Source organism: Miniopterus schreibersii (assembly GCF_964146895.1).
Source record: "Miniopterus schreibersii genome assembly, chromosome: 10".
Lineage (NCBI taxonomy): Eukaryota > Metazoa > Chordata > Mammalia > Chiroptera > Miniopteridae > Miniopterus > Miniopterus schreibersii.
This window is the reverse complement of record NC_138110.1, coordinates 59,799,158-59,826,975: the sequence shown is the minus strand read 5'-3', so window position 1 is coordinate 59,826,975 and position 27,818 is coordinate 59,799,158. Positions and strand designations below refer to the sequence as shown.

The window sequence follows — 27,818 nt, the reverse complement described above, 5'->3', positions numbered from 1 at the left end:
GTTCCCCCAGGGAAAATCATGAGGCGGGTGCTTCGGAAGATCGCTCAGAATGACCATGACCTGGGGGATACATCTACTGTGGCTGACCCATCTGTCATCAACCAGCTCTTCAGCCACCGCTGCCTGACCATCCAGTGAACAAGACCACTATTTACCCAGGACTTCTCCTTGCTTGGCTTTCCAAAGTTTTGCCCACCCTCCCTGCCCCCATCCAGAAGTGCTGAGGGCCAGGGCTGACCTACACTGAGGACCAGCTTTACCCCTGGATGGAGGCAACTTCCTGTGACTGCCAGGCAAATAGGACAGGACCCAGGTCAGTCTCAGGCTGCAGTGCTTGCAAAGACCTCTTGGAGCCCAGAATAATGATCTGAAGGTCATGTGTCCAACCCAAATTGAGTGTTCAGAAGGCAAGTGAGGGCCTAGACTGAAGAAGCAGGTAGACAACTCTAATCCTGTCAGCTGTTAGGAAGCACCGGTACTTATCTTGGGCACGCACTTGCCCTTAGAAACACCTGTGAGTCCTGGGACAATTATTATTTTTTAAAACATTTTGCGTCTTCTGCTCTGGGTCTTTTGTGCCAGATGGCAGTGCTTGCCTGCCCATTTGCTCCAGGGGCTGTGCAGGGAGGCTTCATTTCCAGATGGTTTTCAGATCATTTGCTTCTGTGCAGGAGTAAATGTGTTTTGTTCCTAGGGCCAGAGGAACTTGTCTTCCTTGTCCTCTGTTCTCACCCTCATCTAAACACACTTGTGCCCATGACAGACACTCAGATGAAACTCTTTTCTTGCCCGGTTCTGCTCAAGCCCTGTGGTTGGTGGAATAAAGTCTGTGACCTCAAGAAGGTGGTGACTTGTTTTCTTAGATATCTTACAGGCTGTATACTTGCTAACTGCTCTGATTTGTGTGGGGATGGTAAGGGGAGTGGTATTCCCCAGGAATACCCCAATATTCTCCTTCTAAAACTTTTGGTTTGGGCAAACTAGTCAGGGATACACTCACAGGCCCTTTGACAAGTCACTGCACTAAGCAGGATAGCAACTGAAGCCAGTTCACAACTGTGATGTCCCATCACAGTTGCCCTCCCTCCAGCTCCTGCTGGGGCCCTTCTCCCCTCCCTGTGATCCTTTGGGAGCATTAGTGAGTGACTAAGGATTGGAACTTCAGGGTCCTATTCATACTGTCTGCAGCTAGGGAGACTGATTAGAACCAAGTCACTTCCCCTGCTCCAATCCACCTTAGATGGGCTGACCCAGATTAAAGCTCCTCCTTTCTCTAACTGCACAAACCAAGGAATCACAGAATCACAAATGTAGCTTTATTTAAGGCAGAGGTGGGGAATGGCTATGCCCTTCCACCCCCCTCTTCCTACCCCTAAGTCCTATCCCAAGTCAGACACCGGGACCTCCTGAAAAGGCTGAGGGGCTAACAGGAGGGTGACAGGGTATTGGACTCTTACCTCTGATCAGCTTCCTTTCAGCTACCCCGAGGATTTAGGGGCTTCTAGATCTCACCTAAGGGAAACACAGCTTTTCTGGTCCTCAAATGGGAGGAACTCAGAATTCACCCTTCTATAGAAGAGGCTAGCCCTCCAAAGGTAGGGGGAGAAAAGCACCTCTCAGGAGGACTTGGAGAGGAATGACAAGTACGAGGGATAGAAGGTCTCTTGAGCAAAGTCTGGGCAGGCCTGGCTGTGCCCTCACACAGGGTATGGGTTGTCCAGAACTGCCACTCCTGCTGCCACACCACCATCTGCATGTTCAATGGCTTTGGTTCGAAGCAGATGTCCCACATGCTTGTTCATCACAAGTGTCTTTCCCTGCCTATAGAAATGGGAGCAGGAGATACACAACTCTGTCACCTAGATTCAGCAGCCTTCAAACCCAGCACCTTCCCTGGTTCCAGCTGAGCAGTACATGGGTGAATGACTCCAGCCAAAGTACTAGGATTTTAGAATCAGATTTGGGTTTGCATCCTAACTTGGAAAATACTAGCTCTGTGTCTTTGAGCAAGTTACTCAGTCTTTCTAAATATGTTTCTTCAATTTTAAGTGGGGATAATACCTCTCACTTTGAAAGTTGGTCAGTCACAAGGATTAAATAAAGCAAGAAAAGCACTTAGCATGACTCTAGACTCACATTTCATGTTCTATAGTTGTAAATTCCCTTCTCTACCTCTCAAGATGGCTATGGTGGTGCAGAGGGGTTGGCAGAGATGCTGCAAGTGGTCAGAGGGGATGATTAGAGAGAGAGTGGGCTCTGGTGGGGAGCATGGCAGGATCTGGTATTCCTACCTTGCCCTGACCTTGGAGTATTTTGTAGGAGGTGGTATGAGGGACCAGGAATTGTTCCTTACAAATTCCCAAGTCTTCCTCTATTCTGATTCTTTAGTGCTCAAATCCAAATCCAGGGGCCACTCAGATTTTCAAAGCCACTGAGTATCCTCTAGCTGGCCCATCCCACCTTTCCCCAGAATCCCCAGTAGACTGGGAACTAGACCTAAACTCTTCTTCCCTGGGGTCTCCCAGTCCAGGGTTATTTTCTCATCCATCTTGATACTAGAAATTTCCTTTACAGTTACAAAACACTTCTCATCTGGGCTTCATCTGATAGCCCTGGGAGGTGGGCAGTGTCTTGGGTCCTTGGTTTCATTTACTAGATAAGGAAATGCAGCCAAGGATGGGCAGAGCTGCTCCTTGTCCAGTGCTTCCCTCCAGGTTTTCTTGGTTGGCCCTCTGGCAAGGAAGAGCCCTTCCTGACTGGCTCACCTGACATAGACCCCGAAGATGCCCAGCTCTGAGACACATTGGACCACTCGGGCAGGGCATCCAGGCCGTAGTAGGCAATTTCCAAAAGGCTCAGGCTCAATCTTCTCCATGAGGATGTAGGAGGCTCTCTCCTCGCTGTCTTTCAGCCGCTCCAGGGCCTGCACCATCTCCTCCCCGTATAGGTTGTTACCTGCAATTCCACTGGCCAGTTACCCTGGACCCTGTGTCCACCTTCTCTACCCTATGTCCCCACTTCTGGGGTGATGTGGGCAAGTCAGCAGCCTCAGTTCCTGACACCAGCTCACTGAAGCCAGGGCAGGCGTGGCTCCCTAGGAGGGAAGGCCACCTTAACAGAAGAACCCTGACTCACACAAGTGAACACATCTTCCACCACACTGTCCTGTCCCGGTTCTCCTCCTACCTGCCTATGGCTTTTACTTCTCAGCCTGACTGGCTCCTGCCCCTCCTAAATGTTGGGATTCCCAAGGAATTGGTCTTTTACCCTTGTTCTCTCCTCCATGTACACACTTTTTTTAGGAAGATCACTTCCCAGGCTCCATCTAAATCCTATAACTTGTTAACTCCCAAATCTTTAATTCAAGCTCCCTGCTCTAGGCCTCACATGGATATCCCATGGGTCCCTAAAACAAACTCAACATGTCCAAACAGAATTCATTACTTCTGCCTGAACCTGCCCATCTTGGATCTTCCTACTCCCAATCAGGCAAAAGGCATCCCTGAGGCATATTTAACTCCTTCCTCTCTATTACCTCAGTCACTCAGACATCTCTTCAGTCTGTACTCTACACCGTCACAGCCCTGGCCCAGGCCTCTGCATTGCTTCTGGACAACTATACTAGCCTCCTCTATGGTCTCCTCTCCTTCCAGGACATGCTCTACCATAGCTGCAACATGGACCCTGAATCAACCATGTGTCCCTTCTCTCCTTAAAACTCTAATGACTTCCCACTAACCTTAGGATAAGATCCAATTTCCTACATATATTCAACATCCTTTATAAGCAGGTCCCAAACCATCTTTACCAGCTCAAATCCTGCCTCCTCCCATTTCCCACACTGTACTTTAGCCTCACTAGTAACTCATTAATCTCCAAACATACCACACTTTCATGGACCAGAGTTTTTGCTTAAGGTTCCTCCTTCTGTATGGTATGCTCTTCCCCATTTTCCACCTGGGAAATCCCTATCTATCCCTTAAGACAAAGATCAAAAACCACTTCCTCTAGTCTGTGAGGCAGAAATGATCCCTGCCTTCAAGAAGTTCAAACTAGGCAGGAAGACATCCACAGTCCTGATATGTTCCCATCCCACCCCTCCATGATCCACCTACAGGCACCTCAGACTAAACTTGTCCAAACCCTTAAGTGCTGGTTAATCAGATTCTCCTGCACTCCACAGCACTTGTCACAGTCTCCTGGGACACTGTCCAAAGTGAGGGCCTGTGTCAGTTCCTCTTTTATCTCCCAGAGCCTAGGACTGTGTCCACAGCAAGTGCTATCCAGCACTGGTGACAGCCTGCTAGCCCCTTTTCACTGAGCAGCTTTGCAAAGGGGGATCCACCTACCTCCACCCTCTCTCTGGGGCTTTAACACAAACCCGCTAGGAGCAGCAAGGGCCTCAGCAATGGCCTGGTCCCCTTCTTCACCCTGGCAGGAGATAAGAAAGCAGTCACCGGCTGTCTTAGGACAAAGAGGCAGGAGCTGAGGTCCTGCTGGCTATGCAGAGCAGCACTGGAGCAGTTGCGGGAGAGCTATAAGTCCGCGTAGTCTGGATGCTACTATCTGCATGTGACCCCTCGAAAAGACCCTGAAGTAGCAAGGACAAGAGAACAAGCTTTCTCTGGCAACAATTCTGGAGTCTGCAGCAGAAGACTCCAGACTCCGGAAAGCCGGTACAGGCATTCCCTAACTCTTGCTGTCTGCCGCAGCCTCTTCCTCTGGTTAGCATCCCCATCTCCACCTTTGCTGAGAGAGTGTACAGTGGATTCCAGCCCCCTTTCCAGGACTCTAGTGGTTCTCACAGAGCATCACTGACCCAAGTCCATCCCAGTGCCAGCTCCAGCCTCTCCAACACATTGGGCTCTGGGTCCCTGCCACCTAAGAAGCCTGTGGTGGGAGAAATGGGCTGCCCACACACCATGTCCAGTGAGTAGAGACCAGCAAAGGTGGCACGGAGGCGGGCCACGGCCTCAAGCTGGTCAGGGAGCAACACCTCCAGCACGCCCACTCTGCTCAGCTCCTGCTGCACCTTCTTAGTTCCAGCCAGTTGGGTGGCAATATCCGGGCACTTGACAGCACATGACCTCTCCAGCAGCAGGCGTGCTTCCCAGTTCTGCAGAGAGAAAATGAGGAATTCTACTTTATTTCACATCAGCTGTCCATCAGGTGCCAGGTATCGTACTTCCTATCCTTACATTCATTATCTCCAGGATCATTGCAACATCCTTGTGAGGCAGGTGTGGCCCCTCCCAATCTTCAGGACTCTTGCCCTCAGGGAGCTCACAGACCAGCTCAGTGATACATGACTATGATTAAAAGGGAAAATGACAAAAGGTCTAAGGGTGCAGAAAAACTGATGAGGTCTGAAAGGGATGGGACACTTGCTTTCCACTGTACTCCAAATAAAATCCAAACTCTTCCTCAACCTCATTCTGTGTCAACCCTCTATCTCACTCCCACATTCTAGCCACACAGGCCTGCCAGTCCTCAAACACACAAATGTCATTCCCACCTAGGGACTTTGTATTTTCTTTTTTTCCCCTCTGCCTGGAACTCTTTTTTGTTTTGTTAATCCTCACCTGAGGGTATTTTTTCCCATTGACTTTTTTTTAGAGAAAGTGGAAGGGAGGGAGGTGGGGGGGGGGGGAGATGACGGATGGTGAGAGAGATGGATGGAGAGAGAGATAGAGAGAAACATCGCTGTGAAACACACATCGATTGGTTGCCTCCCGCACGGGCCCCAAATGGGGGCTGGGGATCAACCCTGCAACCCAGATATGTGCCCTTGACTGGGAATCAAACCTGAGACCCTTCAGTGTACAGGCCAATGCACCAAGCACTGAGCCACACCGGCCAGGGCCCTCTGCCTGGAATTCCTTTCCGAAGGATGGTTGGATCCTTCTCATCCTTAAGTGTCACCTTAAAGTCATCTTCTCAGGAAAGGAAACAAGATGGCAGCGTAGGTAACAGCTGTACCCGCTGCCTCCCAAAACCACATCAAAATTACAACTAAAATACAGAACCACCAGCACGCCGAACCTCCTGAAATCTAGCTGAACAGAAGCCCTACAACGAGGGAACTGAAGAGCACTGAGACTGGTAGGAGGGGTGGAGATGTGGGCGGATTGGGACTGGATCACGGAGAGGAGGCCTCGGGCTCACAACTGGAGCCAGGAGGGATATCTAGGCGGGGGAGGTTTCCCGGAGGAGTGAGGGGTCCCAGCCCCACATCGGGCTGCAGCCCAGGGCTCCAGGGCTGAGAAGAGAAGTACCCATACCTTCAGGCTATGAAAACCAGCAGGGACTGTCGCTGAGGGGCTGAGAATTGCAGAGGTTGCAGGAGCCCTAGGCAAATCCTCTTAAAGGGCCCTCGCCGGACAGCAGCTTGAAAGGAACCTGGGACACTTGGGGAGGAACTAACCTGCCTGAAGTTGGGGCGAGAGGTGGAGGGGCAGCTTTCTCCCAGACAGAGGAGCTGGCAGAGGCCATTGCTCCTTTGTCGAGCCCTCCCTGCATGGAGCCTGCAGGCAGGCGCCATATTTGAATCGCCAGCACCTGACTCACACCTTCGGCCCCACCCCTCCCTACCTGCAAGCTCATCCAGGCCATTTCCTGGGGATTTTCTGTACAAGTGTCCTCTTGAGGCTTACGCTTAGGACCTTCCTAAAATCTCTCAAACAAGCAGCAGTTGACCTCAGCTTGCCCCATATGTCTTGATAAGTGGCCCCAGGCCTGGCACTAGCGGCAGCCTGCATTGGTTCATAGCTTGGCCTCTCCTGGACACCTCCAAGCCCAGCATAAGCAGCAGCCAACTATGGTTTGCTGTGTAGCTCATGCTGGGTGGTCCTGGGCAAGACACTGGCAGAGGCTGACATTGCACCTCCGGGGAGGCCCCAGAGACAGTGCACCTGGTGGTCAGACTCAACCACGCTAGATTACATCCTACCACATCCACGAGTGACACACTCAAGAAGCGCACTTGGTGAACACCAAAGCTCTACTGAAGTAAATTTTGCTCCATAGGGGTGTCTCCAGCACAGCAGCTCTTTGGCTGTAGTTGCAGCTGGTTCTCACAGCCTATTGGCCTGGGGGTCAATTCCTCCCAGTGACACCAACAGCAACCAAGGCTCAACTACGACAGGACAGTGCACACAGCCCGCACAGGGGAGCACCTAGAAGGCCCAGCTCAGGCGACTGGGGAGGCTGAGCCACTGAATCCCACAGGACACCTACTACACAAAGCCACTCTACCATTTCCAGGAGACATAGCAGCTCTACCTAATACATAGAAATAAACTCCTGGAAGCAGTCAAAATGCGGAGGCAAAGAAACATGCCACAAAGGAAAGAATAGAAGAAATCTCTAGAAAAAGAACTAAATGAAATAGATCCAAGCAAGCTAACAGAGTTCAGAATTTTGTTTATAAGGATGCTCAGGCATATTAGTAAGAGTATTACAAAAACAACAGAGACCATTGATGACATAAAGTACCAATTTGAAATGAAGGCTACATGAACTGAAATGAAGAATAACTTACAGGGAGTCAACAGTACAGTAGAGGACGCTGAGAATCAAATCAGCAATTTGGAAAATGAGGAAACAAAAAACACCCAACCAGAAGAGCAAAAAGAAAAAAGTATCCAGAAATATGAAGATAGTATAAGGAGCCTCTGGGAAAACTTCAAGAGGCCCAACATTTGTATTACTGGAATGTCAGAAGGAGAAGAAAGAGAGCAAGAAATTGAAAACCTATTTGAAAAAATAATTACAGAAAACTTCCCCTACCTGGGGAAAGAAATAGACTTTCAAGTCCAGGAAGCACAGAGGGTCCCAAACAAGAGGAACCCAAAGAGGCCCACAGCAAGACATATCATAATTAAAATGCCAAAGGTTAAAGACAGGGAGAGAATCTTAAAAGCAGCAAGAGAAAAGCAGTTAGTTACCTGCAAGGGAGCACCCATACGAATGTCAGCTGATTTCTCAACAGAAACATTGCAGGCCAGAAGGCAGTGGCAAGAAATATTCAAAATGATCTGTGTTTCCTGCTATATCCTCAGTGTCTAACACAGTGCCTGGCACTTTGTAGGTTCTCAATAAATATTTGTTATTGTTGTTTAATAAGGTGAAATCTGAAGGTAGAGTCACGCAGGTGAGACTCAACAGGGAAGAAGTACAGTAAGTCCTCATTTAACACTGTCGATAGATTCTTAGAAAACCGTGATTAAGCAAAACGATGTATAGCGAAACCGATTTTACCACAGGCCAACTGATATAAATAAGAGTTAAGTTCCTATGACATATTTCTGGTCACAAAAACATCACCAAACTTCTAAGTAAAGACCCAAAACAAACACTTCTAATATTAAACACTGAAATAAATGTGAGCTATACATACATTTAAGAAAGACTAATAAAAACAAGATAATGAACTTTCTAACCCACTTAGTCCAATCCAAGGTTGCAGATGGAGGAGCCTATCCCAGGAGCTCAGGGCGCCAGGCAGGAAACAAACCTGGACAGGACACAGTTCCATTGCAGGGCACACTCACCCCCAACCCCCAGCATACTCACTCACACTGGGACAATTTAGACATGCCAGTTCACCTAATGTGCACATCTTGGGATGTAGGAGGAAAACAGAGTACCAGAAGAAAACCCATGCAGACAAGGGGGGAACGTGCAAACTCCACAGAGACAGTGGTCCTGGCTGGAATTGATTTTTCTCTCTAACGTTATAATGAAATGGCATTATTCAAGGATCTGCTGTACTCAGGCTAACAGAATAATACAAGCAAAGGCCTGTGGATAATCACAGGATGAGAGATCCAGTGTGCCAGGAGGTTAGGGCGTGAGAGGCAGGGAAATAGCAGAGGGTCATGCCTCCCTGCTCTAGTCACCATTCTCAGGCATTGGAGGGACAATCTGTCCTTGACGCCAGACCACATGAGACTACCCACAGCAGGATCAAGGATATGGTCTGAGGAACAATGCCCCCGCCTCCCTATCCTACCCTCATCCTTGTCCATGCTGTACTTCCTTTGATATAATCATCCACCTGCAGGACCTTTGGCTGGTTTTCACCAGTAACCCCAGGCACCTAACTATAAGGCTAGTATGCTAGGCAGAGTTACAGGTGCCCAGAACATCAGAAATAGCCCGGCCGGGCGTGGCTCAGCGGTTGAGCATCAACCTGGGATCCAGGCGATCGAGGTTTGATTCCCAGTCAGGGCACATGCCCAGGTTGTGGGCTTGATCAATGACTCTCTCATCATTGATGTTTCTATCTCTCTCTCTCCCCCTCTCCTTTCCTTTCTCTGAAATCAATAAAGATATATTTTAAAAAATAAAGTTAAGAGTAACTTTAAAAAAAGAACATCAGAAATAAACCCAGATAAGTACCATTATGTTAGAAGCAAGGAAAGCAAAACTCAAGAGATGTGCAGGGGCTTGCCAAGGGTCCACTAGCAAGTCATTCCCACCACTGCTAACCACTTTCTGGAGGAAAAGACCTTCTGTAGAGCTGCTCCCTATACAGCTGGGCCTTAGGGAGAAGGCTATATTCAAAGAATAGATCTAGAAGGAGCTCCCTCAATTTTCTAGTGTAGTTCCCTCAGCTTACTGACCAGAAAGAGTCAGGAACCTACCTGTGGGCACACAGAGGCAGAGCCAAAGGCTCATGACCCCTAATGGTATTTCCAAACTTAATCTTCCTTTACCTTTTCCCAACTGAAAGCAAGGCTTTTTAGCCTCTCCATGCTGTAGATTAGGGGCAGAGGGAATAATATACTGGGAATGCCATTGGACTGAGAATCACAAAGCCTGGGAACTACCTGTAGGACCTTCGACAAGGTCACTGTCTATCTCTCCAAACCTTTGTTTCTCCATTTGTATAATGGGAATAATTATATGCCTCACAAGGTGGTTGTAAGGATTACCTGAAATGGATGTGGGAAGTAATTTTGAAGCTACATGGTAGGGATAACAAGAAAAGGTGATATCATTACTATCATTACTATCATTAACAAGAATGGGCAGGTGATAAAAACTTTCTGATGCAGACAAGAGTGGTAAGAGCTGGCAGGAAGGGAACGGTCAGTGGTGTGGTAAAACTGGTTTGTGAGAGCTGACTGTACCCATCTCTTCCCAACTCTGTGTTTAGAGATGTTAAATTGGGTAGTTTGAAATTGGCCATGATGAGGAATATTTACATCATAGAAATCAGCAAATGCTACAAATTGGGGCTTTCCCTCCAGAAAGATGATTGTTAAACATTACCAGCATATCCCCAGAAACAGTGTGAATGGCTAAAGCACTGTGGGTTCCTAAGGATTCAGATTCTAGAACACAGCGTTTGTAGAGAGTGAGAGGTAGCAAAAAGCTACAGGATAGGAAGTTCCAGCAGCAAGTTCCCTGAGGAACTACTGAATCCAGAGCTCAGGGAAAAAACCCAGGTTGTTATGACACCTGAGTTGGGTCTCTGAGGAGTCACCGTAGGTCCCTGGAGGCAAAGAATGGTTGAACAGAAAATACCAACCTGTGGATTGTACTGACTTGGCATATAGCCATCCCGGAAGTAAACCACAGCAATTTCCTGGCCGTCCCTAGAATACAGGATGGAGAAAGATGCTGTGTTAAATTATAACTGATGTGTTCAGTAGTTCAATCTATTTCAGGGTACATCAAAATGAATTTGGCTACTTTGAAAGTCCACAGGGCAGCCCGGACAGGGGTTCATTGGAACCAGTGAGAGTAGATACCCACACTACCACTGCTTCACTAAAAACAAGGAGGTGTACAGTAAGGAATGCTTCAGAATATTCCAGATCTAGAATCATTCTAGGAAAGCCAGAGGGAAACAAGAAGGCAACTAGAATCAAATTAGATAAACTTTTTAAAAATTGGGCTCAAAATTACTGTGCAGCAGAATCATATTGCCATGCTTAGAAAAATGCACTTGTATTTAAGCTATTTAAAGTAGCTGAAAACAGGCTGAGGTTTTTTAAATGGTGGATGTGATGATGGTAGGGAGATGCAAAATTACAAGTCTAATTAAGACACAAACTGTCTTTCGAACTTTCCCCCTTTTCTTTGATTTATTTAATATTTTCTGGTTTTGCCCTGGCCGGGCAGCTCTGTTGGTTGGAGATACACCAAGGTTCCTGGTTTGATCCCTGGTCAGGGCACATACAAGAGTCAACCAATGAATGCATAAATAAGTGGAACAACCATTTGTTTTCTCTCTCTCCCTCTCTTTCTTTCTCTCTGTCTAAAAATCAATCAATAAATAAAAATTTAAAACATTTTTATGGTTTATCTGGAAAGTAAATTAATGACTTTGTTTTGATATGATAAAAGAACATTTTGAAAATGGTAAGTGGTATTGTGAAATTCCATGGTTCTTAATTTTAATGAGTCACCAAGTGTGCTGCAAGCAATACTATCCAAAAATTTGGTACTACAGTCACCTGGTGGTGGCTTAGAGCACAAATCCAGGACCCCTGAGGTCTCACCTGAGCTCAGAGAACAGGTCCCAGATCAATCACAGAATAAGCCAGCGACTCGTCTTCCTCCCTGACTGTCCAGCCCAGCTGCTGAGGCCTGACTTAACTAGCCACCAAGAGGGAAAAGAAAATTTTGGAAGTCTAAGGGCATATGAAAACCAAGGTTATTTTAAGAAGGCCCTTATCTAGAATGTCAGCAGCTCTGATAAAGCCCTTTAGAAGCAGAACTTGGCTAGCCTTCTCCAACATTTCCTGGAATGATGGGATATTTCAGAGTTCACCCCTAAAATTCAGAGAGAGGGAAGCAAGCTATCACATCTCCCAGAAGAAAGGATTATTTGGGGAAAGTGGGTGAAAGGAATAGTTTCCATAACCAGCCCTCAATTGGATGCATGGGAAACGCTCCCTGAACACTTACATAAACAGCTTTCGATCTTGGTCCAAAGATCCCTTTTCAGAGACATCTTCAAACCTTCGCCGGATTACACGGATGTTCCTGGGAAAGATGGGCAAGGATCATAGGGAGTGGATGCTCTGTTCTAAGTGGCTCTCCCCAATCCTGGGGCCACATCTGGAGGTCTCCCCGTTTTTACTTACCTAGCCAGTAGCTCATTCTCTATGGCACGCTGGTCAAATATGTTCCTTTCCTGCTCCTGAGCAATCAGTAGCACCAGAGCTCTGGGGAAAGAGCACAGGTGGCCCACGGTGGCTATAAAGCTTACCCTCCCTCCATGCCACCCCCTTCAGATATTCTCTCAATACAGGACTGCCTCAGGCACAGACACCTGAGGCTACAACACATTATTTCCTGAAAATAGGAAACTTGAAAAAATAAAGATGTTTCTGCCCCTTTTCCAGTAGGTAAATGAAATATTGCAATGATGTCAACTTTTTGTGCAAATTAAAATTCAGATTTAAAAACATCTCAAAAACCCAAGAGGACTTTTTCCTGGAACTTAACATGATTATAAAATCTTTTTGGAAGAACAAACATGAGAGTACTAAAGAATATTTTGTACAGAACAGTGCTGGAGGTTGGGGCCAATAACCCTATTTCTAGATTGCAAAGCAAATAATAAAGTCTGTGATTCTTGCATGAAACATTAGAACAGCTCAGTGGGATCCTAGAGAAACCATATAGCACCAACTATAAGTAATGCATTATCTCCTGGGGTCTCCCAACATTTCTGTGATATAGGGAGGGCCACTATTTTTTTTTTTTTGGGTTAATCCTCACCTAAGCATATTTCTTTCCATTGATTTTTTTTAGGGAGAGTGGAAGGGAGGGAAGGGGAGAGAGAGAAACATCAATGTGAGAGAGACACATTGATTGGCTGCCTCCTGCATACGCCCAACTGGGGTGGGGAATAGAACCTGTGACCCTTCAGTGCATAGGCTGACACTCTAACCACTGAACACAGCAGCCAGGGCCACAGGGCCACTTTTTTTTTTTTTTTTTTTTAATATTTATGGCTACATTTTTAAAATACGTTTTTATTGATTTTAGAGAGAAGAGAAGGGAGAGGGAGAAAGGGATAGAAACATTGATAGGAGAGAATCAACATCAGCCAGCTGCCTCCTGCACACCCCCTAACTGGAGATCAAGCCCGCACCCAGGGCATGTGCCCAGACCCTGAATTGAATCAGTGACCTCTTGGTGCATGGGTCGATGCTCAACCACTGCGCCACACCAGCTGGGCCACAGGGTCACTTTTGATTCCACAGTATTGATGGGATCACTGGGGCTCACCTGGTCTCTTACTCTGATTATTCACATGTTTCTTAAAATAGAAGGAGCTCAAGGACTCAGGGAAAAGCTAATGCCAGTAACTGCCTATTTGGCTACCAACCAAACTGTTTTTACTTGTCAAAGGCAGGTCCAATCCCCCATAAGACTCTCTTAGGGCCATTGCTCAGCAGCACCAAACTCAGTTTTTGCTGTAGCTGTGCCCGTGGCTTCTTGCTGAGAGTCTTGGATGGCCAGACTTTGGCTTAGGATTCTAACTGTGGATCCCTGACGTCCTGTTCTTGGCCTCTTGTCTGTCTCTGCTTCTCCCTAACTCAGCAGAACCTCTTGGACTACACTCTGCCCGATTCCTTTCCATTTAGCTGAAACACAGGTCCTAGTATGCAGCTTCTCCTGGCCTGCCTGAAATCTCCTGAGGTCAGACATGACATTAAGCTGAGCCTTGGCTTTGAGTTGGGTATCTGAGAGATGCGCTAGATATGGTGCTCCCACAAGCTGTCCTGCTCTGAGAGTCTCAAGGGACAACGGCCTTGCATTTCCCTTTGCAGCTTGATCTGCTCTGCTCATGGGTGGGAAGGTGGCCCAGGCTTGTCCCTCTAAGAAGAGGCAGAGGAGGGAGGCTGGGAGCTGGAGGTGAAAGTGGAACTCTACGCCAGGTTAATGAAGTCAGCCTGCTCCCTGCAAATAATCGGAGCCAGGCTCAGAAAACGTCTGACCCTCCTCCTGCCTTCAGTTCTGAGCAGTCCGTCGAGAGGACAAGAAAAGTTGTCAGCTAAGGGGAGTGAAGCGGCAGCAACATGCAGGCTGGGAATGAGGACTCCTGAGTCCCAGTCCTGGCTCTGCCAGTGACCTATGGTATCACTTGTCCTTGAGCAAGCCAGTTTCTTACCTGGAGCCCTGATTTCCCCATCTATAAAATAAGGGTGTTAAACAGATCATAGTTCCCAATCTTTTATACAAGAATCCCCTTTCTTATCTCTACTCATTCCAATCACAGATATTACATTTTGAAAGAGTTTGAATGAATGTCTCAATTGAAATCATAATTTTCCAGGCTTCCTTTTAAAAAATTCTTACAAAGTATGAGATAATTAATGAAAATTCATCTGCTGTACAAATGTTTGAGGCTCAGTTTTTCAACCTATACTATGGCACCATTCCTCTTAGAGGCAGAACAGTATAGTAGAGAGAACACGGGCTTTACAGGCAGGTAGACACGAATTCTAAACTTACTAGCTGTGTGACTTTGGGCAAGTTATTCAACCTCTCTGAAGCCCTCAGTTTGCTCTTCTGTAAAATAAAACTAATACTTCTTAAAAGGTAGTTATTAATATTGAAAGTATCCCATAATGATCCTTGAGTTTTTAAAAAAATTTTTCAAATCTAAGATTTCATTTAATTCTCATTACCACCCTTTTAGGTATTATCATTACCCTCATTTTACAAATGAAACTGACACTTAAAGAAAAGAACCGACTTAGCAAAGGTCATTGCTGGGTCAGCAGAAGTACCTATTTGATTCTCAAAATGAGGGAAGCCAGTCCCAGTTCAGATGCCCCATAGCTTCTACCCACCAGCGCCTAATTTTGGGTACACAAGTCTTCTCTCTCCATATTATTTACAGCCTGGGTGGAGAAACTCTCTGACCATTGGTCCATCTGCAGTTCCCTACCTGATCCATCTCCTGGCTTCACTCTCTTAAAATACAACCTAGCCAAGAGGTCTACTTGACAAAATATTCATCTGACGACTTCTAAATGCTCAGGGTTGGAGGTTTCTTGGGTTTTATGAGGCTTAGCAAACCCAGAGAGGCTCTCTTGGAGGCAATAAAGTGACTACAAATGCCAGTTCTTGAGGGAGGTGGACTCTGGGCTCTTCCACCAACTCACTACTTGACTTTGAATAGTTTACATAACTCCTCTGAACCTCACTTTCTTCATCTGCAAAATGGGGGAGAGGAGGAGTATCTACCTTGGAGTGTTTGATATGAGGATTCAGTGAGATCTTGTATGCAAAGTACTTAGCACAAAATATGGCACCAGTGAGAGCTCATTCAGGGTTAACTATTAATACTATATTAACATTGCAATAACTCACTTACCTAGCATCTTCACACATTTGGAACATGGCTGAGAAATAGGAATGAAGCAAAAACCACCTCTAAGCAATTAAAACAGATACTATAAAATCCCTAAATCAAAGCCCTCACACTCATTGGACCTTTGCTTTCCCAAACCACAGCAAATCAGAAAGGAGGTATAGGGATGGGAGTGGAGGGTTCCAAATTCAAGCACACTGACAACAGTGGGACAGACAGAAAAACTATGAAGAAAGGGAAAGAGAGCTTATAGTCTAAGAGCTGGGGCCATAGTGCAGGCAAACAGCCTCACAGCCTTTCTAACTCTAGGTAGCACCTCTGCATCCCATCAAGATGCAATCACTGACAGTCATAATGACGACCTTGAGCCTACTTACAAAGATTAAATTATAGTCAGCATCTTTTATTTCGAAAGAAAATAGCCCAAAATTATTTTGGCCTTTAAAAGTGTTAAGCTTTTCTATTCCTAGAACAATTCGCTCATGATGATATCATTCCCTAATGATGCCCTAATGATGTCAAAGAAGAAGTTGCTGCACCCATGAATGCCAAATCTAAAGCGGGATCCTTCTGCCACTTTTCCTCCCCCTTACTTGGCTGAGCCGTAGAGCTCCCAGGCTTTGGCGATCCCCAGGGCCAGTCCCTGGCTGGGATTATTGGAGAGGATCTTGGCAGCTTCTTTGGTCTTACTCAGGACATTGAGAACATGTCTGTTGAAGGAGAGATGTCTGTTCAGTAACTGGATGGAACTGAAAGACCCCCTCTGTGACACGCAGACACTTTCAGTAGCATTACTTTGAGAATCAGCTGAGCATTGAAAAGTATCTTACCATCATACTCCTGTAGGATCTACCTTAGGCTAGAATATGCTGGGCCGCCCTAACCCTAGCCCCTGGTGTAGATGCAGAGAAGCCTCGAGACCCTGTGAGCTCCCAGTGAGCTGGAATCCCCTTCCCTGAGCCCCAGGTACTGTCTGGAATCCTGCTGTAGACCATATGGAAGTACAGCAACCTGGAGCATCACTGCTGGCTAGAAGTAGATGCTCTTAGGGTCCAGCCCTCAGATGGGAATCCTCTGTGTCCCTCTCCACCTTAGATTCTGACCTCCCTTCAGGCCTTCAAACATAGGAGCTCTTTCTCACCTCAGGACCCTCACAGATACTGTTCCCTCTGCCTGGAATACTAACTTGTACAATAAGGGGGTAGGACTAGATGAACTGTGAGGTTCCTTCTCTACCTAAAATACCAAGACCTAATTACAAGCGGAAGCTGTGCTACTGTGGGGCGGGGGGGGGAACAAGACATGACCCAGGGTCCAGGAAGGCAGAGTCAGAGTTGGAGAATTGGAGATCCCTGTCCCCACCTGTGACTGTAGGCTCATCAGGCTGTCACCTACTGGTGTGCCCAGGGCTGCCCAAGGGACCCACCGGTGCACGGCTGGGGTCCGGGAGGCCAGGCCCCCAAAACTGGCAGAGATGGTGTTGATTTCAATCTGTTTCAGGGCTGGGGAGCCATCTGCGTTGCGCTGGAACATGTAGTCTGAGCGGTTCAGGCCCAGGAACACAGTCTGTGGGGAGAACTGAAGGCTGAGGACATGTGCCCAGGGGCTGACTCTGAGGGGCTAGCCACGGAGCAGACAGGAACCATGAACACTGCACAGAGATTAGAGGCACTGGCTAACACTCCCAAACACAGTGGAATCATTGGTCATCCCAGGATTGGCCAGTGATGTACAAATGCAGTGGGGAACAATGAGAGGCAGATTTCCATGAGTTTAGGGCCTGGGCCAAGTTCTATGGTCAAAAAAAGGGAGAGAGTCAGGTCCCAGACTGGGGTGGAGCAGGGACTGGTTACCTGGGCAATGCCCTCTTTCAGGACTTGCTTGTGGATGTGAAAGAGATGAGCGGTAAAGGCGTCCCTTTTGATGGTGCTGGAGGACGAAACAGAACATTTTCTAGGTTACATGGAACCTTAAAGGTCAAGGAATTCTACCTCCGCCCGTCGATTCTTGAATCCTCTCTGGGTTCTACTGACCCAAACCTAAGCACCTGACACAAAATAGTGGTTTAGAACCCAGCTCAAGAGCCCGATGACCTGGGTTCAAATCCCAGCTCTACCACTTACTAGCAGGCAACCTTAGAGTCATCACCTTCCCGTGTTCATTTGCTCAGCTGTAAAATGAAGAGGAAAGCTATTATATTCCTGTCACAGAGTTGTGGTGAAGAGGAAAGACGACGTTGCATGTGCAGAACCGAACAGTGTTTTGTCCCAAGAACTCAGAAATGGCATGTGATATAACCACTCTGTACTTCAGTGGCTCTGATGGCTGTAAGCTTTCTGATGGACTTCACACCCACCCTTTGTAGTTTCCCTTACACTCTGGGGCCTCCTAGGACAAGTCCTCTCCTCTTCTTCCATGGTAGCCCTCAGAGATTAGAGGACAGTAGTTATGCCCTGTGCCCAGTAGGAGTTTTCTTACTCAAGCTTAGTGTCCATTTTTCCTACAACCAGTCCCCATGAGCTGTGATTTCCTCAGGAAAGCCTTCCCTGTCTGGGTCAGGTCCCCTGCTGTGTGCTTTCATAGCACCATGGACCTTTTTTTTTTTTAATATAGTTCTATTGATTTGAGAGAGAGAGAGAGAGAGAGAGAGAGAGAGAGAGAGAGAGAGAGAGAGAGAGAGAGAGAGAGAGAGGGAGACACATCAGTGATGGCCTGGCCAGGCGTGGCTCAGCGGTTGAGCATCAACCTAGGATCCAGGAGATTGCGGTTCGATTCCCAGTCGGGGCACATGCCCGGGTTGCGGATTCGATCCTCAATGACTCTCTTATCATTGATGTTTCTCTCTCTCTCCCTCTCCTTTCCTCTCTCTGAAATCAATAAAGATATTAAAAAAAAAACACAAAAAAAAATCAGTGATGATAGAGTCATTGATTGGCTGCCTCCTGCATACCCCCCGCTGGGGATTGAGCCCGAAACCTGGGCATGTGCCCTGACTGGCAATCGAACCGCAATCTCCTGGATCCTAGGTCGACACTCTACCACTGAGCCACGCTGGCCAGGCTGGACCTCTTCTTGATAGCACTGATTGCAGTTGCAATTTTCCATTTTATTTGCTTGATGATTAGTGTTGTCTCTCCTATTTGACTATGAACCACATGAGGGTAGAGACTGTGTCTGCTGGCTCATCATCAGGGCCCAGTGCGCTGCTGTGACATGTGGTAGGAGCCCATCCAGTATGGTTTTCTGTAGTTTCAGGGAGAGGCACCCATATGTAACTAATGCCGCACTTGTTGTGTCTCAAGATTCAGGGCTGTCTCTGCATGCCCGCTCAACCCTGACTGGCCGGCTCACCTTGTCACAGGGATCCCGCTGAGCCCAAGTACTCAGGCCTGCCCGAGGCTGCTCTGCGCCCCAAGGTTAGTGAGGAGTAGAGTCCCCAGCTAGGCTCCAGCCTCCAGGAAAGCTGAGACACATTTTCCCTCTTCTAAAGAAGTGCTTCCCTTCAACCCCAGACTCTGGGGGGCCAGCCTCATACACGTGCTCCTGGGGCTCTCCTCCCTTACAAGCTAGAGTTTCAGAGGAGAGGGGAACAGCGGCTGTAGAGACAGGCTGCAGAGGTCTCCCACATAATCGCATCTATAGGGTAAAGGTCATATATCAGACTGCTCGTATTTCCCATGGTCCAGAATCAGAGGTGCAAAAGCCAGGCCCACCCCAAGAAAGACAGTGGTGGTAGGGTTTATACCTTCTTGACTCATTGGGTTTTTAGCTCCAAGTCAATAGTTTCAAACGTCTTACCATTATGATCCCTTGGCATACTCACCCTCACACCAATGCACATGTTTTTAAAAGATTTTGTCTCTAACAAAATAACTTTTCTTTTTCCTCTCTGCCTACACACACACACACACACACACACACACACTTGTAATTTCCCTTGCCCAAGGGCCTGAAGGGAAAAAAAGTCAAGAGAAGAGAGACAGAAGGGGCTGGATGGGTAAGTCATTTCAGGTGCTCTGTATCCTCATTGCCCAGTTTGCACCCATCCCACCCAGAGATGAGAGGTCTTGAAACAACTGCTTAGGAGAGGAAGTAGGAAATCTGACTTTAAACTCAATAACCTCACTTGCCCTCTGTTTTCTCTAAAACCAAGCTGACCTTCTCTAATTCCAAATGGAAATTTCAGTCTTCAAACAAGGGGGTCACGGATCAGAGAATCATGAAATGTCAGTGTTGGAAGGGACCTTAGATTTAGGCCAACCTCCCCATTCTACAGATGAAGAAATTGAGGTCCAGAGAAAGAAAGGGACTTGCTTGATGCCATATTTTTATGTTTTGTTTTTTTAAAATATATCTTTATTGATTTCAGAGAGAGGAAGGGAGAGGAAGAGACAGAGATAGAAACATCAATGATGAGAGAGTCATTGATCGGCTGCAGCCCGCAACCCGGGCATGTGCCCTGACCGGGAATCAAACCCTGATCTCCTAGATCCTAGGTCGACGCTCAACCGCTGAGCCATGCCCGGCTGGGCTTGATGCCATATTTTTAAATAAGTGGTAGAGCCAGGATTAGAAGCCAGCTCTCCTGACTTCTATTCTACTAGTTTTTGTTTCTCCTGGGGGGGTACCTGTCTCCCACTCCACCAAGTCAGATGCCAGAGCAACACCTCATGGCTCCCCAGTCTTCCAGTCCCTTGGTTCTAGCAATTCTAGCCCCTGCTCCCAATGTCCCACCACCTAGTACCTGGAGAGAGTTTGCTCCAGAAAGGCAGCATTCTGGCTGACGGCATCCACCAGCAGGTTGAAGTCCATCTGTACAGCATAGGCCTGCTCCAGCAGTGCACTGGGGACCAGTGAGGGGAAGAGCGTGAATGGGGCATAGCTCACCACCTGATGGAGGAGAGAGAGTGGGCAGGGGTAGAACACCTGTGAATGGGTTGTCTTCCTGTAAACGTAACCCCATGGGAAGTGTGGCCTACATTTATTGAGGACACACATACTGCAGAATAGTGGTTACCTCTGGGAATGGAGGGAGAACGGAATGAGGAAGGGGTACAAAGAGAACTTCTGGACTCTGTAATATTTTATCTCTTTACATTAAGAAAAAGAAAAATCAAAAGAAAATGGCCAAAAACAAACAAAAAAAACCCATGAAAAATTACTGCACATTTACTGTGTGCAAGGCACTGTTTTAAATACGTTACATGGACTCATCATTTAATCCTATGAGGAAGATACTATTATTATATATACTTAATAAACAGATAAGGAAACAGTCTCAGAGAGACTAAGTATCAAGTCCAAAATTATATTAAGCTATTAAGTGGCACTGGGATTTGAGCCAGGATGGTTACTAAACAATACACACACACACACACACACACACACAAACACGGCTTCTAGTCAGTTGCTATCCAAGCCCAAGCCCCTCCCCATGCCAGTAGCTCACAATCCAGTCCCCTTGCCTTCTGGTTGGGGGAAGTGGAGAGAGAGTCCTAAAGGTAGGGCTGCAACAGAAGTGAACTCTAGCTCTAGGATTGGTTCCCCCTAGTGCTGGAGATGGTGACTCAGGTTGCCAGGCCTAGAGTTCAGCTGCATTTTCAATTCTTTGAACTTTGGCAGAGCCAGGAAACCCAAATACCATCTAGAACACTGTTTCTAGAAGGGGATCATGCATTCTGAAATTCCTAACAACAAATGAGCTAGAATTTGGGTAAGAGATGATAACATGATCTGGTGACTTATTTATGAAATATTCCTGAGTTTAACCTCTGAGTTAATATCAGTTTGCCCTTATGGTAGTATGAGTTTATGTGTTAGAACTTGGCATTTAAATATTTATTTTAAAAATATTATTTTGAATAGATAATACAAACACATGACACAAAATTCAAAAGAGACAGAAGGACACATAGTGAAAAGTATGGCACACTCCCACGCTGGCCTCAATGACCCAGTTCACCTTCCCAGAGGCAAATGACATACTAGTGTCTCACATTTCCTTTTAGACTAATGTATACATATACATACACATTTTCTTTTTTACACACCAAAGCATATAATACATACATTGTTCTGTTCTTGCTTTATAAATACTTCAGACATTTCCATATACATTCAAATAGAATGCTTTCATTCTTTTTAATGACTGTATAGTATTCCATTCTTTGCATATATCATAATTCATTGAATCTAGCCTTCTATTATGAACATTTAGGTGGGTTCCTTTTTTCCACCATTACAATCAATGCTTCAATGAATATCCTAGAATATATATTCTAGGTATTTCGTATGTGGGAATGTCAGGTAATTAGGGTAAATTCATTTAAAATGTTGGTAGATAATTTCCAAATTGCCCTCCTCAGCATATATTTTAAGATAAAACTGAAGACTTGTATTGGTGACAGTAAGGTTCTTTTAGCTTGACGTTTTTGTGAGTGTGAATTACTGAAGATTATCCCTAATCCCCTGAGTGCATGTATGATGACTACAGGGGCGTTTCCTTGGCTTTAAAATTCAGAACTCTGTCTCTTCCAACAAATCCCATTTGGCCTGAAAAGCTCCCCAAAAGTTTTCCTGCTAAGACTTTCCTCTGCCTCTGTCCTCAGGACTCATGCCCACTTGATTTTGGGATGAATAGTAGACAGCTACTCTCCACTGTCCATAGGCTAAAGGCTGAAACATAGTCTTTGTACTTTTGATAGAAACAAAGACACAGAGTAATATTCTTCTACTATTAGAAAAACTATAGCACACGCGTGACAGGAAACACTCTGCTTCATAGTCAAGGAAACGACAGAGAGAAATGGGAAGAAGTCCCGTCCTACCTAAAGGGGCTGCCAGAACTCTGCTCTAACCAACTGCTGGCAGGCAGGGAAGTGGGCCAGGGTTAACAGCTGATCTGATTTTTCAAGACTAGTTGGGTATCTAGATTTCTTTTTTTAAATTTCATGATTTAAAAAAAATGTTGGCTATGACTTTTTAAAGACAGTCTGGTAAAAAACCCCACACCTGTAAATAATGCTTGCCTCTGGGGAGGGAAACAGCTGAAAGAGACGTTCTATACTGAATACCCTTTTGGATTTTGTACCCTAAGTGCTTTCATTTTGTTTGTTTTTTTGTTAAACCTCACCCAAGGATATTTTTCCATTGCTTTCAGAGAGAGTGAAAGAAAGAAAGAGAAACATCGATGTGAGAGAGACATCGACTGGCTGCCTCCCACATGCGCCCCAACCAGGACTGAGGGTCAAGCCTGCAAGCCAGGTCCATGCCATTGACTGGGAATTGAGCCCATGACCCTTTGGTGCTCAGGCCAATGCTGTAACCACTGAACCACATCGGCCAGGGCTCAAGTGTATTTTTAAAAAAATGAATTAACTCCCTAAACACTGCAGGAGCCAACTCTTCAGTCCACACATGACTGGTCTGTGGCCCTGATCTACAGGACAAAGTTCAGACTCTTCTTCCACCCAGTATGCAAAGCCTCCTGGCTGTCTGCCTGCTGACTGCCTTCGGCCTGCCTTCTTTCCCACTCTAGCCACTGCATTCAGCTGCATTCAGCCCTGCATTCAGCTGCATTCTCTTAAACATTTTTCACCTTTTCCTGCTTTGGAGCCTCTGCTATGCTGTTCCTTTCCTCCATTTGTCTTTTAACAAACTATAGAAATGATCCCTGAAAGTACAGCCTTCCATTTGTCTTTTAAGATCTAGTTCAAAGAGCTCTCATGAACTGCTTCTTCCTCCAGGTGGCCTCTACAGTATCCTGGGGGAGGCAGTAAAGCATGGAAGTTCAGAGCATGGACTCAGGAGGCAAACTCCTTGGCTTTGAATTCTGCCTCTGCCAGTTACACCACTATTTAAATGACTTGGAGCAAGTTACTTAGCTTCTCTAGACCTTGGTTTCCTTGTCTCGGTTGCAGTGAGGATTGAGTTAATTATTCCAAAGTGCACTTCCTGTCTTTTTTCTCTGCATTGGGAAATTGAGGACTGTGCCTTTTCTAGGTTCCATTAACTTCCAGAAAGACCAAGTGTTGGACCTTTGCACAACACCTGTTGATCAACAATAAAAATAACATCTTGGAAGAGAAAATGCTACATCTTGGGTTCAGACAAGCAGTTCAGAAAATCTCAGGTTCACAAACCAAGCGATGATATTCCTAAAGCCAGAGGCACACTTTCCACAGTGTCAGCCTCCCTTTGGCGACAGCCATGCTCATTCACTCGGGCCTCAGCAAACACTTATTGAGTCTGAACTCTCCACCAGTCCCCTAATTAGGTTCTGGCACACAGAGACAAGAGTGTCTTGGTAAAAATGATGGTGGCAGCTCTTTAGTTACTAATCTGGATAGTCATAAGTATAATGTTAAGTAAAAAACTAAAGCACAGAAGAGCCTGTCTAGTAAAAAGTGGGGGAAAGGAATATATACATTTTTCTCTTTATAATAAGCTATCTGAAAAAATAAACAAGAATAAATGTTTTATTTATAAAATACAGGTTAACTTCAGGGCAGGAGAACTAGGAAACTAGGGAATGTGGAAGGAAGAGTTAAACTGTAAACTCTTATATTCTTTAAATTTTGAAGCATGAAAATGTCTAACTCCGAGTCACAAAATGAAAAGTGGGGTTTTTTTGTGCATGTTTTTTTAAAGGATGAGATTTTTTTTTAAAGATGTGGTTTGGACTCAACAGTTCTACTTTTATGTATCAACCATAGAAAAAACACTCATATAGGTACCCGAACAAACATGTTCCCCATTGTGCTATTTGTAGTCATAAAGCATTGGAAATCACCTAAATAGCCACCAATAGAAGAAAGTTAAACTGTGAGTCACCCCAGCTGGAATACTATACATCAGAATGAAGCTGATCCTAATGGAGGAAGCTGGAAAGAATTCAAAGACAGATTGTTAAATGAAAAACAAATAAAGCCATCTCACATAGTAATGTATATGATTCAACTTGTTCTTAAAAAAATCATATGGCCCTGGCCAGTGTGGCTCAGTTGGTTGGGCATCGACCTGTCCCATGCACTGAAAGGTTGCTGGTTCAATTCCCAGTCAGGGCACATGCCCAGGTTTTGGGCTCGATCCCCAGGAGGGGGTGTGCAGGAGGCAGAAGATCAATGCTTTACTCTCACATTGATATTTCTCTCTCTCTTTCCCTCTCCCTTCCTCTCTAAAAATCAATAAAAAAATCTTTAAAAAAAAAAAAACTACAGGGGGCTGGGTGGAGGTAAGCAAAGGCAAGGGGAAATAGGGGACATCTGCAATACTGTCAACAATAAATTTTTTTTTAAAAACTGTCTTAAAAACCCATATATATTTCTTTATATACATATATATGCATATAAATGCACAGAGAAGGACCTGGAAGGATGTATTACAAACTAATTACAGAGAAGGAAGTGTGATTAGGGGTTCCTAAAAAATAATAGCTCACTGGACAAAATGCTTCACATGAATTATCTTCTAATTCTCTCACCAACTTGATGAGGTAGGTCCCATGATTATCCTTTTTTAATATTTGAAGAAACTGCAGCTAAGAAAGATAAGTAACTTGCTTAAGTCACACTTCAAACCCCAAACTTAAATTTGATTACTCTAGCACGGTGCTTCTTACTTTACATGCTCCTAGAGATCAATTTTAGTTATTAAAAAAATTAGCTTGGCAGGAGCCAGATAATGGGCAGAAGGACCCAGAGCAGTGTGTTTAGTGCTGTTGGGAGGGGCCAGGGCTTACATCTGAAGAGCTGGGCTCCTGTGAGGTCCTCAGCAACACTCCCTCAGCCAGAGCTCTGTCCACTGCCTGCCGTGCCAGCTCCTCCAGCTGCTGCTCATCCTGCAAGAGGCTTCCCCAGCTGTTGGCCATTACAACCTGCAACAAAAGGAGAGAGGAGGGCTTGGTGACAGCCAGCCAGGGGCCAGCAACAACTGAAACTGGCAGTGTGGTAGAGGGGAGCCACTTATGAGCTTCCATGAGCACAAAACAGAAAGCTTAACAAAGCAATTCCACTGCCACTCTCTCTTTTGATTCCTAGAATGAGGGCATTGTTCTCACAGTAAGATAGCAGAGGTTCAGAGACATGAAATGATTTGCCCAAGTTAACGACTGGTAAAAACCTGGACTTAATTCCAGGTCTCTGGACTCCCAGCTCAATGCTTTTCATTGGAGAAAGAGGCACTAATGGCATATGTGATTGGGACAAGTTCCTTCCATTCCCAAGCTGCAGATTTCCTACCTGTGAAATAAGGAGGATGGGGTAGATCAGAGGTTTCTAAACCTGGGTAAATATTGGGGGGGGGGGGGCTTGGAAGATAATACAGAGTCCTGGGCCCCATTCAGAGATTCTGATTCAAGAAGTCTGAGGGGAGGGAGGGGCTGAAACTGTATTTTTAACAAATTTTCCTGGGATGGAAACCACTGCAACAGATTATCATTTTCCTTCTAGCCCCCAAAACCCATGTTGGCAGATCTCAGGTAAATCACATGGGGGTGGGGAGGTGGGAAGGAGCCCTTTGTGAAATACTATGAAATGTAGATAAGGTGGATTCATTCATTTTACAGCAGGCCCTAAGGGTTCAAGATCTGGATAACAATGTAGAAATACCAGTCACTAATTTTGTTCTGCCCTACTGTCATTTGATTTTAGGAATAGAACATGGCCACCCAGTTCAGTGGTCCTCAGGAGGAAAGCTAAAAAATGATAATAACCTCTATCGCATTCAGCTCCATCCCTCTTTCCCCATGACAAGACCGGAGCTAGGCCAATTATGAAAGTCTGCCGGCCTCAGCACAATGTTTTGAAAGAATGAGAGTGTGATTTCAAGAGGGTCCTGACAATTTCCTGGTTGGGTGAGAGATAAGGGCAGTCATAGTAAAGAACAAAGCCCTGAAGTCAGTCAAACCTGGGTTTGAGTCCACAATAATATTACTTCCTTTATAAATAGGGTCGCACGTGGATTAAATGAGAAAAACCTGTGTGCAGTGCCTTAGCAGCGTTTGGAGCTCTATACAGGGGAGCTTCTTTTTTGGCTGTACCCACTTTAGAGGTGGGAGACTTGTCAGAGGTCACCCAGCATCCTGGTGGCAGAGCCAGGACTAGTACCTGTGACTCAGACATTAGAGCCTCCATCTCTGCACAGCTCTGGGATTCCAACTTCTCTGACTGCTGTTGGGCTTTTGTTTTGTTGGCAAATGCTGACTGGCATCTAACGCCAGGCCCTTGACTAGGTACTGAAGACACAGAGCAAGATATGACATAAAAATAATCACTATGAAAAAAAGTGCTAATTGGGCCCTTTGTTTTTCTCTTTCTATAGTCTCCACCATTCTTACGGCTTTATTACTGTTTTGTGACGCCACTCAAGTCTATACCTGTATATACCTGTACAGCAGTGCTTTGCTGACCTTCAGGCTAGAACATCCAGCTGCTGACTGGGAGTCCTCACAGAAGCAGAGCAGAATGAGCACGTTGTCTCCCCACAAACCTGCTCCTGCGCTAGCGAGCCCACCCACGCGCCCAAGGCTTGTAGATACTCCTATGCCCCATCCTCCCCAAATCCTACCGGGTCTAATACACAGTCCTTTGAATCCCCTGGTTTCTCTCCATCTCCACTGCTAGGAGCCTAGCACTAAACCGAAGACCCTGGGCCCGGGCAGACTCGGAGGGAGAGGTCTCAGTGGCCAGGGCCCACCTGCCCCCTCCCGGGGCGCGGGCTGCAGTGTCTGCCTGGAGCTCGCCCCGCGTGTCCGAGCCAGGACCCTGGCTTCGCTTTAGAAGCCATCCCTGTGCTCCACGAGGGCTTCTGCGGCCCGTGACGCTTCCCCGCACCGTGCCGTCTGGTCACTTCTCTACCTCCTGCTCCCGGGATGTGCTCAGTGAGTTAGGTGCACGGATGACAGACGCGCCTGGTCGCCAGGGGCCCTCAAACGCCCACAGCAACGCGGCTGCCCGCGCGCGGCTGGACTTCATCCCCAGGGCGAGGGCGGCGCCCGCGCGGGGCCCGGGGCACGGCTCGGTGTCCTGCCCAGGCCTGCCCCCTCCACGCGCTTGCTCGCGCTCACCCCGGACAAAGTTTTGCCCTAATCGCTCCCACTTTGTTTATAACTCGGGCTCTAGCCTCACCCGCACCATGCTTCCGACTGCGACCGCATCTGGAGTCAGGAGACCTGGGAAATCTGAGGTCAGCACGCACCAGCCCAACCCCCTCGCTGGACACCAGTTTCCCGGTTCCTGCCATTGACTTTGATCTGCAAGATCGCCGGCCTCCAAGGTTCCAAACGCCTGCCAATCCCCTCCCTCGCAGCAGCCCTCCAGAGGAAACGTGACCCTTGCCGGCCACCGTTGCCGCTCCCCAACCTACTTGCTCTTGGTCCCGCCGCGCACCGTACTCGAGCCCCTCGCGCCGTTACCCCAGGCCCAGGGGGCGGGGTCTCCATGCGATCCAGTGCGCTTGCGCGGACCGCCCC

At 46.6% G+C, this 27,818-nt stretch overlaps 2 protein-coding genes across 12 annotated transcripts in view; one reads left to right on the top strand and one right to left on the bottom strand.

The window, feature by feature from the left end:
- The window catches only part of ACSS2 (acyl-CoA synthetase short chain family member 2), a 42,928-nt gene extending 41,626 nt beyond the window's left edge, over positions 1-1,302 (top strand). For both annotated transcript variants that reach the window (XM_081149502.1, XM_081149503.1), the window contains one exon: positions 11-1,302. In XM_081149502.1, the coding sequence (XP_081005628.1) occupies positions 11-138 (128 nt within the window). In that variant the 3' untranslated portion in view covers positions 139-1,302. The remainder of the gene's footprint in view (positions 1-10) is intronic.
- Positions 1,295-27,818, bottom strand: GSS (glutathione synthetase). Of its 10 annotated transcripts, none has more exons than XR_013999708.1 (14): positions 27,713-27,818; positions 25,089-25,223; positions 20,094-20,239; positions 17,203-17,278; positions 16,776-16,915; positions 15,943-16,059; positions 12,102-12,182; positions 11,923-12,000; positions 10,538-10,604; positions 4,922-5,116; positions 4,350-4,431; positions 2,766-2,955; positions 1,614-1,821; positions 1,295-1,512 (listed from the first exon to the last, which is right to left on the bottom strand). XR_013999708.1 is itself a non-coding variant. In XM_081149510.1 (14 exons), the coding sequence occupies exons 3-14, from the start codon at positions 25,215-25,217 to the stop codon at positions 1,698-1,700; spliced, it is 1,425 nt and encodes a 474-aa protein (XP_081005636.1). In that variant the 5' UTR covers positions 25,218-25,223; positions 26,734-26,783; positions 27,475-27,490; the 3' UTR covers positions 1,295-1,697. The 10 variants fall into 10 exon arrangements, 8 of the variants coding, with proteins under 8 accessions (XP_081005636.1, XP_081005635.1, XP_081005634.1 ...); XR_013999709.1 differs by lacking the exon at positions 27,713-27,818 and adding an exon at positions 27,475-27,699; XM_081149510.1 differs by lacking the exon at positions 27,713-27,818 and adding exons at positions 26,734-26,783; positions 27,475-27,490 and having other exon boundaries at positions 1,295-1,821.

Excerpts from the sequence above, each read along its gene's own strand:
- GSS (XM_081149504.1), bottom strand. The coding sequence starts at position 27,321 with ATGAAGTCCAGCCGCGCGCGGGCAGCCGCGTTGCTGTGGGCGTTTGAG. Across the intron at positions 16,060-16,775 it reads CGGACCCCAGCCGTGCACCG|ACATGTTCTCAATGTCCTGA; the intron begins GTGGGTCCCTTG and ends CTCCTTCAACAG. Across the intron at positions 2,956-4,349 it reads GCCCCAGAGAGAGGGTGGAG|GTAACAACCTATACGGGGAG; the intron begins GTAGGTGGATCC and ends GTGGAATTGCAG.